This window comes from Gossypium arboreum, unplaced genomic scaffold, assembly GCF_025698485.1.
Source record: "Gossypium arboreum isolate Shixiya-1 unplaced genomic scaffold, ASM2569848v2 Contig00791, whole genome shotgun sequence".
Lineage (NCBI taxonomy): Eukaryota > Viridiplantae > Streptophyta > Magnoliopsida > Malvales > Malvaceae > Gossypium > Gossypium arboreum.
The window spans coordinates 21,031-34,404 of NW_026440905.1; the positions used below are offsets into that span (position 1 = coordinate 21,031).

Here is a 13,374-nt window from a genome sequence, read left to right on the forward strand (position 1 = left end):
ATGACTCAGACTTTGGCGGATACACAGATCCAACCAAACACACCAGAATGGAGACCAACGCCTCATCGGATAGTTCGAAGCAAATAAGTGATGACCAGCGTCTCATCGGCTAAGCCGAAGGAAAGTGGCGAACAACGCCTCATCGAATCTGTAATATCCTGAATTAGGGCTTAATCAGAATAGTGGTTTTGTGACCACAAATCTGAGATAGAAATAATTATTTTATAATTATTTTGATGAATATGATATGATTGCATGATTGTGTGAAAATTTCGTGATGAAATTCTATGCCTAAAGTGCTTAAATTGAAAGTAGGGACTAAATCGAATAAGTTGCAAAATTTGCATTCTAGAAATTTTAGTATGAAATTGTTTTGGAATATTAATGAAGAGGTCTTAAATAGCAATTTGACCAATTTTAAGTTCATGGACAAATTTAGGACATGGAAGGAATTTTGGAAAGTTTAGTAGTAAGGGTATTTTGGTCATTTAGTTATTAAAATGAATTAAAACAAAATTAAAAGCCAATTTTGTCCATCTTCTTCATTAGGCCGAAATTTCAAGGGTTCTCCATAGCTAGGGTTTGTTTCAAGCTTCCAAGCTCCATAGTAAGTGATTCTAAGCCCTGCTTTTTAATGATTTTTACGTTTTTGAGATCCCGGAACTCGATAAAGCTTATGTTAGCAATAATTTAACCTAGGGTTTATATTTGGAAAAATACCCATAGGTGAAATTTGTGTATTTTGATGTTTTATGATAGAATATGAAGTTTTAAATTATGTTAGACAACTTGTACTACTCGATTTTAAGCAAAAACGAAAAAAAAGGGCTTAATCGGTAAAAATACCTAATAGTCACAAGTACATGTTAGAGTGAGAATTTGATGTTTCCATAGAAGAGAAAAATGATCAGCATGTTGTAAAACATAAGAATAAGGAATAAAATTTAATCCCGAGCCTAGGGGCAAAAATGTAAATATGTAAAAGTTTAGGGGTAAAATTGTAATTTTGCCAAAATTTGAGTTAAGGATTAATTTGATAATGTGAGTATTAAATAAGCTAAATGTGTTATTTTAGATCAAGAAAGACGTGGAATCGACCTCAATCGAGGAAAAGAAAAGATTGTGGACTAAATTGCAAAATCTTTGTATTTTGGTACCAAGGTAAGTTCATGTGTAAATAATGTAGCATAATGGTTATTTTTAAGTTATTGATGTTAATTATATGTTATGCTGAATTTTATTATGAAATGTATGCTTTGTGGTTAATTTCAAATAATATGTAAATTATGTGAACTACTTGTTAAATATAATTGTTACCGAGTATTGATTTCGGCATTTTACGGAAGACGGCAAGGATAAGTGTTCGAGGAAAAAACCCGTTTGAACCTTAGGAATAGATTAGGATACAAGTGACATGTCACTAGGATGGTTGAGCATCCGAACTCGTTGAGTTGAGTCCGAGTTCACTTATGGATGCGAATGTCCGAACTCGTTGAGTTGAGTCCAAGTTCGTGAGATGTAACTAGGCATCCGAACTCGTTAGTTGAGTCCGAGTTCACTTATGGATGCGAGCGCCCGAGCTCGTTGAGTTGAGTCCGAGTTCGCTTATGGGCGGGTTACATGATTGCTTGATTGCATATATGGCACTTATGTGCAAGTTATCCATGTATCCGAATTATATTCCGATGTGTTCAACGGGTAAAGTTCTACTCAAATGGAGGAATATTTGAGATGTAAAGAGACGTATTGGTAAGTGATATGAAATGGATATTTTGGACAGGTATGTATTTAACCCTCGGGTTGAGTATTGATACAACCACGATAAGGTAATAAGATGATGAAAAATGATTAAAAATGTGATATGTGTTTTAGTGATGCATGCTAATGTTGATTGGTATGACTGTTTGTTATGTTACTTATTATTTGCATATGAACTTACTAAGCATTTATGCTTACTCCTCCTTCTTACTCATTGTAGTTTTGGACAAGCCACCAGAGTCGGGATAGGTCAAGGCTCACCACACTATCCTAAGACTTTTGATAATGGCTTGTAAATTTAAGTATGGCATGTATAGCAATATACCTTTTTTGTGTAAATGATCTTATGGTATGGTGATGGAATGGTTGAGGAAATGCTTGATAATGATAAATTATGAAAATGGTTAGTTTAGATTATGTTTGATGTAAGGAAAATTAATAAGATACTTAGTGCATAAAAACTCATAAAAGGGATGAAATTTGCCATAAACAGGATACTGCAGCAACACTGACGCGAGTTTGAAAATTTACTAAAAATCATAGAAATTGAATTTGGTGATGGACTACATATAAAATTGAAGCTTATTATGTCTAGTTTCACATGAAACAAATGAAACAAGTAAAGGAATTATATGTTAGAAGATATTTGAATTTTAGTGAAACAGAGTCATAGCAGTTTCTGAATCCCCTGTTCCAACTTTAGAAATTCACCATAAATTGTAAAGATATAATTAGGTGGTGTATTTTATATTCTCAGAATCCTTATTGAGTCTAGTTTCAGGAGAAATAAACCTCACAGTCATATGAATTTTGTACAGAGAGAAATATGGTTTGTAGTAAACAGAGGTCAGACCAGTCAAGTCCTGAAACAGGGGTAACTTTAACTAATAAACTGTACTAATTGGCCCAACCAAAAATTCTAGAAAAAAATTAGTAGATAGGTATATGAGTCTAGATTCAGGAAAAATTTACGGATCTTGATTTCGAGTTTCGTAACTTGAGATATGATTTTTCTTGTGACTGTGAATGTAGAAACAAATAATCCAAAGTTCTAAAAATGTTAAACTAAGCTTAGTAACACCTCATACTCGACTCGTGACGGTCTCGAAGCGTGAGGCGTTACAAAATCTATCCAAGTAAATATAACACACCAAGTGTCTCATCGACTCCAGTTCAAGAATCCCTGAACTCTTCCTATCCTATGGCACGCCAACTATATCCACCCTAGCCCGACTAGTTAATAGGGTATCAAAATCACATATTCATATCACTTTCACTTTCAGTTAATCGTAATCATTCGAATTCAAATCCATCGCAATAACAATTCAATCACAATTTCAAATTCACCACAAATCATTATACAATTCAATTTCACACATGTATACATTTATCAATCAAATTCAATTTCCATTCAATTCAAATATCACTACTTACCTCACATTCAAATTCCATACACATATATTAAAATTAAACATTTAATAAGAAATAACTTGAATTATGATAATACAAACCGATATTTTTTCTCGAGCTATTCCTCGATCACTTTTTCCATTGCCTTCTCATTCAACGACGGTTCCAGTGCTACGTTAGCTACGAACAATTATACAATTAAAATTTATCAATACACTAATTCATAAATCACATTTTCACTTTCTATCAAACTTTTACAAAAATTCCAATTTCATCTTTTTTTCCGTAACCAATCTTTCTCTTTAACTTAATCTTCATATTTTCATTTAATCATCTCATTAATAAATTCTAGCTCATAAAATTCATCATAAAACATAACTTTTGAGCTCCTTTCAATTTAGTCCCCACTTAAACCTAACTTAAAATTCTTTTAACAATTCACTCATTTTCACTTCTAACTTAAATTTCTATCAAATTAACCCATAAATCCTCAAATTATTCATCTAAATAAACATCTAAAACTTCATTATTTTTCTTCATATTAACCTCATACATGTAGAACTTTGAATTAGGATTCCATGCACATAAAAATCACAAGAAAAAGAACTAAATCAACTTACCAATCAAGCTTTAAGCCCTTAACCTTCAATTTTCCCTTTTTCTTTTCTTTTCTTCTTTCTTTCTCTCTTTCACGTTTCTTTCTCTGTAACTTTCTATTCTTTTTCTTTTGTTTCTTTATTTTATTTATTCTTTATTTCATTTTATTTACTTAATTAATATTTAATTATAAAATATCTATACAATAACAAATAAAAATAATACATGTGTCTTTATACAGATGTACACATGTATTAATCCCACACCATATATTTGTCATTATCTCATTTAATAGATAAAATATTATAATAATAATAATAATAATAATAATAATAAGTAAATATCTTTTACTTAATAAATAAGTAAATATATATATATATAACATACATTTGTACTAATAATTTAAATACACATGTATTTATTCTCTATCTTACACATGTCACTAATTTGGTTTAATTACTAATTTAGTCCCTTGTTATTTTTCTCTATTTTAAAATTAATCTTTTACGCTCTATTCAATTTAGCCCTTTTTAATAATTACTTCTAATTAAAATAAATTCACGTAATCAAAATCTAATTCAACCCATAATTAACTTTGTAAATATTTTTAATAAATATTTACAAACTCATTTTCCTAAGACAGAGACCCTAAATTCACTTTTCTGGTGCCCGTGAAATATGAGTCGTTACATGCACCTATCGAACAATAGTATAGCTATGGTGAGTAGGGAATATCATATCCACGAGGACTAAAAGTACTAGTAATTACCGTCTTCCTATTATTTAGCCAATAAATTGGAGTAATTGTTTTTAATCTATATTTACTAATCTAATTTAACTAAGAATGCAACAGAGAATGGAATAAGAAAATAATCGAAGATAACCAAAGAGAGACAATACCCAAAAAATAATCCACCTAGACTTCACCTATTATTCATTAATGTCTTACTTTGTTGCATTGAGGAGATGAACTTATTGAATTCATTAATGTCTTGGAAACATCCTTTAAAGTATTCCAACTTCTTCAATGGTTCCATCTCCTCCGCTTTTAGACTTGTTTTTCATTGTCCACATCAAAAATCAAGTGCTGAAGGTGAACGAGTTTTGGTAAAAGTCCAGCGGGTATCTCTTTCAAAGTCGCACTACAAGATCAATGTACCTTAACTTTATCAGCATATCCATGCCTTTAGGTACTTCCTCAATTTTAGTCCCGAAAGATCCAACTTCTTCAATTCTTGAAGCATCGAAAGACATGGCAGATATCGTAATTCAGAACAGCCAGAAAGCAACAATGTTGTGAGGTTGTTTAGTTCAGAGATGGAATTTGGTAAACTCTCGATCTTTGTAAAGGACAAATTGAGGACACAAAGACAAGGCATGTTTGTGAAGAAAGAATATGAGATCTTCTTTATAGGGTTCCTCAGCAATAACAAGGTTGTGAGCAGTTGACATTTTGTGGGCAGCACATCTGTGGGAATTTCTGATATGGAGTTAAACATAAGCGACACTTTCTCAATATCTGGACTCCATTGTCCCCTTTTTGGTAATTCTTTTAATTGCAAGCCTGCTTGTACCATATATCGAGGATTCATACTTGTGATCGACAATGCCATGTCTCTCAACTGCATCATGCATCTTTACGCAAGGTATACCATATTTATTGGTATTATTTTCCAACAAGCAATTATCTTCTAACTTCTTCAAAATAACATGGCCCTTGTCTTTCATCTCTTGTCTTGTACCCATATCATCTATGAATCCCTCTTTAATCCAACACTCAATTAGATTATCCTTCCAAATTTCAAAATCTTCAGGATATACTGTGCAATACAAAAAACAATGTTTCACTTGCTTGTCCTTTAAGTGGTCGAAGCTAAATTTCAAACTCTCGATCACTTTAGCTTCCACTTCTTCCACTTTCCCTATTCTCTCTTTCAATTCCCCGAGTGCATTTTTCCAGATAAGAGGGTCATCTTCTCCTCTCAATGTACCAGCTATGATGACAATTGTAAGAGGCAGACCCGCACATTCTTTGACAACAAGCTTCAAAGTTGGCATTAAAGTTTGATTTTGCACCATGTTAGGTCTAACTTCGCCAAGAATAGTATCAATGCCTCTTCTTACGAAAGGGGCTTCACTTTTATCACCTTACAACCCATATACTTACAGACATGCTCGAACGGGTTGTCAACACCAACTTGCAGCCATTGCTGTCACTTGGCTCGGGATCCCAACTTCCTCTAGAGAGACTTTATCCCACACATCATCTAGGATTAGAACATGCTTTCCTGCTTTCTTCAGCATTTCTGATAAGATTGCCGCTCGTCTGAGCTTGTCTTCTTCTTTGTCTAAATATTCCTTTGACTCCAACGCTCTTGAAATATTATCTTGTACCTTCATTACATAGAACTCCTTTGATATGGTAACCCAAATTACCCTTTCGAATCTTTGTTGCTTTAAAAGATCATAGTGGATGTGCTTCATGATAGTGGTTTTACCCACACCGCCCATCCCCCAAACCCCAATCTTGCTCACCTCCTCCTGCATCAAGCATGCCCAAATCTCATTTCTGACAGCTTCGTCTCCAACTAGTTCTGATGTTGGCAGTGGCAACCCAGCACTTGGACCATCAATGGCAAGACCTTCAGAGGCATTAGGAGCTTTATCAAGAAATTCCTTCATTTCTCGAGTCTTTTCATCAACCAGCTTCCGCTGCAAGCACGACAGATATATCTTCCGTTACTGACTTTGTTTTCAACAACTTGTGCTTCCCTAATCATCTCTTTCACATCTTTCAACCAATTTTCAACTCCCTGCTTTGGTATCTTCCCCAGAGGACGAAGAAGCTCTGCTTTCAATTGCAGCTCTATGTCTTTCATTTTGCAATTCAATTCATCTCTGATCCTCTTGAAGTTTCTCACATAACCATTGAGCTTTCTGTGATATTGCAAATATTTACAAACAGGAGTTCCGAGACAATTTGCAATTCTAACAACAGGCTCTACGTACTCCATTGCTATGTCCCTGCAATGCAATCATATATAACAGTAGCAGATAATGAAAATCTGTGAATGTATTGGATTTTTGATATGTCAGTGTAAGCATGAATGCAAGTTTCAAGCAATGGCGTTAATTAGATGGAGCTATGGATGGGTGGCAGACAGAAACATGATGAAATTCGGGTCACCATTGTATATCCAGAATTAACCTCTCAAACTATATAAAATGCTAGATTCAAGTGTGCAACAGTTCATGACAGAATATTAAGAGGTAAAATGTTCAACAGTTTGAGATTTCAACATGATATTGCTTCTGGGTAGCTCTTTTGGTATTAATTTCTATCTATAGTAGATTATGTCTTCAAAATCTAAAACTGTTGATAATCAGTAGAGGAAATCATTGCCTTGTTACCTGAATTAGTTGCTGAAAAGTGTTGAGAGATTAGAAGTGAAAATGAAGCAGTGAAGTTGACTTCCTTGACTATCTTACAAAGCTAGCAGATAATAAAAAACAATCATTGCATAGTCATGAATGAAGCAAATGAAAGAAAATGACCTTGGCTGGATGCTTGAAAATTAGCGATAGACCTTGGCGATCAAAAGAAATTAAAAACAGTGAAGAAGAAAGAACGTTGTGGGTACAATAGCCAAAAAGAAGAAGAAGAGGAAGAAAGTGAAGATAAAAACAGGCAAAAGTTTTTTATTATTAAGAAATCTCATCTTTTTTTAGTTTTTTCTTTGCTGTCTGCCACTATAGTTGGGATTAAATAACAATAATAATTAATGGGAAACTATGGGATTCCCTTCTGTTGGTATTTCAATTTCAATTTTTATTTTGTAATAAACATAGACATGCCTGGGAGGGTGTTGCACCCCATGTGATCAACAGTTGCAATAACGTTACTGCGTATGTCTTACTTGATAGTTAATGGTTTATAATAACCAATTAATTTAAATTGTAGTAATATTCATCGTTGGAGAAGCCAGAAAAGGCATAACTCCAGAAAAAAAAAAACAAATTTTCTAACATATTTAAGCACACACTACAAAAACATCTACGAATTAAAACTTAAAACATTCTTGCTAAATATTTAACAATATGAAGAAGAAAATGAGGCAGAAGCTAACTCATCTTTAAACATGTAATAATTCATTACTTATACATAAAACCTTTGATCTGCTATCAAAATTTTAAAGATAGATATGAGGTTTAAAATCAATGAAACGTACATTGCATTAATTCTGGAAAATACTAACAAGTATTGCATTAATTCTAATAGGTACATATGTTATAGATGGGGTTTTTACAAATATGGTATAAAAAATTATTATATACTGAAAATAGGTTGTCGATAGATTATTTATTTAAAATGGTTATTTTTTTTAGTCGCGCCTACCGACAGTAGCGACATATTATTTTATTAATAATTTTTTAATATTTTATTATTATTATTATTATTATTATTATTTTAAAAAATCCAAGTTAAAATGGGTTACCCGTGACCGTAGGCGCCACATGTGGCTCCTGAGGCAGGCGCCACACCCTGCAGGCGTATAGTCATTTCATGACCCTCCCAATGACTTGTCATCTTAAATTGGGGAGGGATGAAATTTAATTGTAGAAAAACAATAATGGGGACCATATAAGGTTCCCCAAAGTTTGTTACGTCCAGGAGCAGGAGCAAAGAAGCAAAAGAGAAAAAAAAAAAGAGAAGAAGAAGAAGAAGGTTAGTAAATTTTATAATTATTTTACATTTAAATTATTTGTAATTTAGAATTATTTGATAAATTTTGTGTTAGTAATTATTTTAAAATTAATTTATTAGTAATTTAAGATTATATTTAAAATTATTCATTTAGTTTAATAATGTTAAATTTATTTTGTTAAATATTTTGTTATAAATAATTTGTAACTATAAAGAAAATAATTTAGAATTTTTTAGAAGTTTAAAGACTAGAAAATCGAAAGTAAAAAAGATTGAGAAAAAAATAGAAAAGACGGACGAATTGAATGGTTTTTGTAAATGATGGGGAATTATAAAATTAATTTTTAAAATGGTTGTGCAATAAAATTATTTTTAGTAGTGTATTAGTGTATTGTGATTTATTTGATAATGTATTTTAAAAAATGATTAGGTTATATAAATTTATTTATTTATTTGATAATTTTATTGATTGATTAAAATTTTGATTAAATTTGTTGTTATATAATTTTAATTGCGATTTGTGACAAATGGATTCATTGATGATAGTACTAATCACATATCAAGTAGCATTAATGAGATGGTAATGAAATTTTTATTTGATATTCACATTACATTATTTGTTGAATGAAATTATATTGTATTAACTATTTCGTTAATATAATAATGTCGGTCGAGTATCAGCGCATTGGAGGCCATATTCATAGTGTAGGATTTCAGTTGGATGAATGCCTAATACCGTTCTTAGAGTTAGCCGGGTTTGGATCAGCAGCATTGATCCGGACTTTTAATCTACGACATGACTTGATTTCTGCCTTAGTCGAGCGATGGCATCCAGAGACCCACACATTTCATTTGCCGTGCGGGGAGTGCACAATCACTCTAGAGGACGTTGCATTACAGCTGGGGCTCCCTATCGATGGGAATGCGGTCACGGGCGTAAGTTTGATCTCCAGGCCTGCTCGCCTTTGCTATGACTTACTTGGACGCTCGCCAAGTGAGGGAAAATTTCAAACCTTGAAGTTTTCATGGCTAAAGGCCAATTTTGAATATTTGCCTAGTACTGCCACTGAATTGGAGGTTATGCAGGCAGTGCAAGCTTATATTATGCACCTTATAGGAGGTGTACTCATGCCGGATACACACGGCAGTGAAGTCCACTTGATGTGCTTACTGCTGCTATCTAATTTGCATAACACGCGTTCATACAGTTGGGGGTCCGCAGTGTTAGCCATTTTGTACCGTGAACTTTGTCGAACGACAGATCTCTCTGCGGTTGACATAGGTGGATGCCTCATATTGTTTGCAGTCGTGGGCTCTTTATCGGATGCCATTCTTGTCATCCATTAGTCATCAATCATATATATTTCCACTCGTTAACAGGTGATGAATCTTTACGCGTTACAACAATTAATTGTCTCTTTTTCTGATTATATTGTTCTAACAATTTATTTTCATAGATGAAGCACGAATCCGGGTATCGGGAGGTCATACACGGTTCCGATATACCGTCTGATGATCGAGAATCATTCTGGAGAGGGAGTAAGTTTTTTTAATTTATTTTTATTTTATTATTTTATCTCACTTAACCCGCGTTAATATAAAAATGTTATGAACTGTGCAGTTCATTTGGATGCCATATTCTGTTCCTGAAGTTACAGCTGTTATTCCATCGTATGCCCACGTCCACTCACACCTATGGTGCATTAGCGCACCCCTTATCCATTTTCATACGGTGGAGTGGTATCATGGCAATCGAGTATTCCGGTAGTTCAGTTGTATACAATATATCCCGACACAACCAGTAAGATTGGATGTACAGCTACATGGTATAAATAGGAGGGGGAGGCATGGAACTGATTGGGGAGATGAGCATTCAGAATATATTACGATGTGGAACAACCGGTTTAGTAGGGTACCTCAAATGGATCGTTGTTTGGATCTGCAGCCCTTGCCACAGTACCTACAGTGGTACTATGAGAAGGGAAACCATTTTTATTTGGTGGGCGGTTGATGGTAGTCCCCACTCATACGACACGAATTGAGCAACATCTTCCAGATCCAAGATCATGCACCAGCTCCGGAGGTAGACCCAGAGCCAGAGCTGGAGCCAGAGCCGGAGCTACACTCCGGAGTAGTTCATATCCACCATCGTACTCTGCTCCTCCGAGCCGTATCCGTCGCCATTCTCTTCTCCCGGCCTATATCCAGGTCGTTCTTTAACCCCTACTCGAGTTCATCAGTGGCATTTGAGTTGTTCTCACACCCATACATATGGATGAAGAGAATGTTGATCACCGTAGTCGCCCACAATGTGAATGTCGATCTCCACGAAGATATTCCCTTAGAACCACACCATCAAACCATCAATTTTAAGGGGTTTTGTATTGTAAATTACTTTATTTTTTATGTAAATTACTTTATTTTTATGTAAATTATTTTTTTGCATTATATTTATCAATTTTTTTATTTGGCATTTTATTATCGGATTTGAGTGCGAATTTTGGAATTGCTTAGTTGAAATACATAATATGAATAAAAAGAGAATGATTATCCGGTTTGGTAGTTTCAAGTAGTTAAAATTAAAAGACAATACTTTTTCTTTCAATATGCAATAAGCAACATGTAATGAACAACATCTTAATTTCTATCCGATCGCAATGATTGTCCAATTTGGTAATTTGAATTGGCAGCATCTCGATTGTGACCATTAATCTGCATACTCCATACGACTTCCCGCCGATTTCTCTCTAATGTCCATTTCGTTACGGATTCTTGATGATTATGACGACCTCTCGGGTTCCTACGTAAGCCTTTGTCCGGGATAAGCTCAAAGGTCGCCCGAGGAACCTCTCAAGTAGATAGGTCGGGAAGCACGGAAACTCATTCTCCCATACACGCAACTTGCATTCAAGTGTGTACACCTTATCGATAAATTAATCTACATTGAGCGAGACCTTAGCACAAGCTGCCACAACATGTGCACAAGGATAATGAAGTGTTAGGAACCTCCTACAATCGCACCGTCTATTTCGAGATTAACCCGTATGACCTAGGTGGAATATCGGTCGACGATCGATGGTCTCGTAATGCTAAACGCTTCATTACGCCGTGAATATACTTCTACGCTCATCGACCTCGCCATCCGACGGTTTGCAACAATTGCATCCCCGACATGTTCGACAAACACGTGTCATGCCTCCATCTAGTTGACTTGTTGCTAACCCATTCTTGGCATCAATGTAGCCAACCTATAGAATGTAGCTGAAAAGACAGATGAAATCGGAAGATGTCACATTTTCAACAACACACGTTAATCCTCTCCACCAAGTTTGTCATCATTTGACCGTAAGGAAAGCCCTCACAAAACTTTGAGCCCATTGCCATAGCTCCATGCTACCCAACCATTGTCGGAAAGATGTGTCCGTCGACCTTCCATGTCACTCTCAAGCCGAGTCATCCTCTCTTAAAAATATGTGGTTCTAGCTCGTAAGTCGTGTATGTATTAAGACGATATAAGTTAAGTTACTGATCTCGCCAAAAAAAATGTATGTTATATATTGAAATGATAAGGTTGTTCTTTACCCATTTTCACAACTTGTCTCTTCCAATCGCATTCTTATAATCTCAATGAAAGTTAGCCGTAATGTGTCAGTATGCAGAACGGCTCTCTATGGCACATTAGAACGCCTAATGGCGGTAATTAATTCTTTCCTTCTATCGGAGATGATGCAAATATTATCATTACTAATTACATACCTCCCAGATTTGTAAGAAAAATTCCCACGACTCCATGTTTTCTTTATCTACGATGGCAAATGCAATCGGTAGCACGTTCTCGTTCCGTCTTGAGCAATCGCAATAAGTAAGATTTGTGTATATTTACCGATAGCCATGTCTCATCCACTTGCACAAATGGCTTACAGTGGGGAAATGCACGCACACATGGATCAAATGTCCAAAACATCCGTTGGAAAATTCTTTTACCGGTTGTTGTTACTTATATCCATTTTCATACGGTGGAGTGTATCATGGCAATCGAGTATTCCGGAGTTCAGTTGTATACAATATATCCCGACACAACCAAGAAGATTGGATGTATTACTACATGGTATAAATAGGAGGGGAGGCATGGAACCGATTGGGAGATGAGCATTCGAATATATTACGATGTGGAACAACCGGTTTAGTAGGGTACCTCAAATGGATCGTTGTTTGGATCTCGCGCCTTGCCACAATACCTACAATGGTACTATGAGAAGGGAAACCATTTTTATTTGGTGGGCGGTTGATGGTAGTCCCCACTCATACGACACGAATTGAGCAACATCTTCCAGATCCGATCATGCACCAGCTCACGGAGGTAGACCCGAGCGAGTGGAGCGAGCCGAGCTACACTCGGAGTAGTTCATATCCACCATCGTATCTGCTCCTCCAGAGCCGTATCCGTCGCCATCTCTTCTCCCGCCTATATCCAAGGTCGTTCTTTAACCCCCTACCGAGTTCATCATGGCATTTGAGTTGTTCTCACACCCATACATATGGATGAAGAGAATGTTGATCACCGAGTCGCCCACAACGTGAATGTCGAGCTCCACGAAGATATACCCTAGAACCACACCATCAAACCATCAATTTTAAAGGGTTTTGTATTGTAAATTACTTTATTTTTTATGTAAATTACTTTATTTTATGTAAATTATTTTTTGTATTATATTTATCAATTTTTTATTTGGCATTTTATTATCGGATTTGAGTGCGAATTTTAGAATTGCTTAGTTGAAATACATAATATGAATAAAAAAGAGAATGATTATCCATTTGGTAGTTTCAAGTAGTTAAAATTAAAAGACAATACTTTTTCTTTCAATATGCAATAAGCAACATGTAATGAACAACATCTTAAT

General features: G+C 34.9%; 1 protein-coding gene, 1 long non-coding RNA gene and 1 pseudogene across 2 annotated transcripts; 1 reads left to right on the forward strand and 2 right to left on the reverse strand.

Annotated features, from left to right (window-relative positions):
* Positions 1-3,114: 3,114 nt before the first annotated feature.
* LOC108452243 (probable disease resistance protein At1g61300) lies at positions 3,115-6,473 on the reverse strand (annotated as a pseudogene).
* Positions 6,474-6,497: 24 nt separating this feature from the next.
* LOC128289252 (uncharacterized) lies at positions 6,498-7,449 on the reverse strand. The gene is made up of 2 exons (XR_008278911.1): positions 7,321-7,449; positions 6,498-6,789 (listed from the first exon to the last, which is right to left on the reverse strand). It is a non-coding gene; the product is annotated as an uncharacterized LOC128289252 (long non-coding RNA).
* Positions 7,450-9,133: 1,684 nt separating this feature from the next.
* LOC128289251 (protein MAINTENANCE OF MERISTEMS-like) lies at positions 9,134-9,817 on the forward strand. The gene has a single exon (XM_053025033.1). It carries the CDS (start codon positions 9,134-9,136, stop codon positions 9,815-9,817), a length of 684 nt encoding a protein of 227 aa, XP_052880993.1.
* The last annotated feature ends 3,557 nt before the right edge of the window (positions 9,818-13,374 follow it).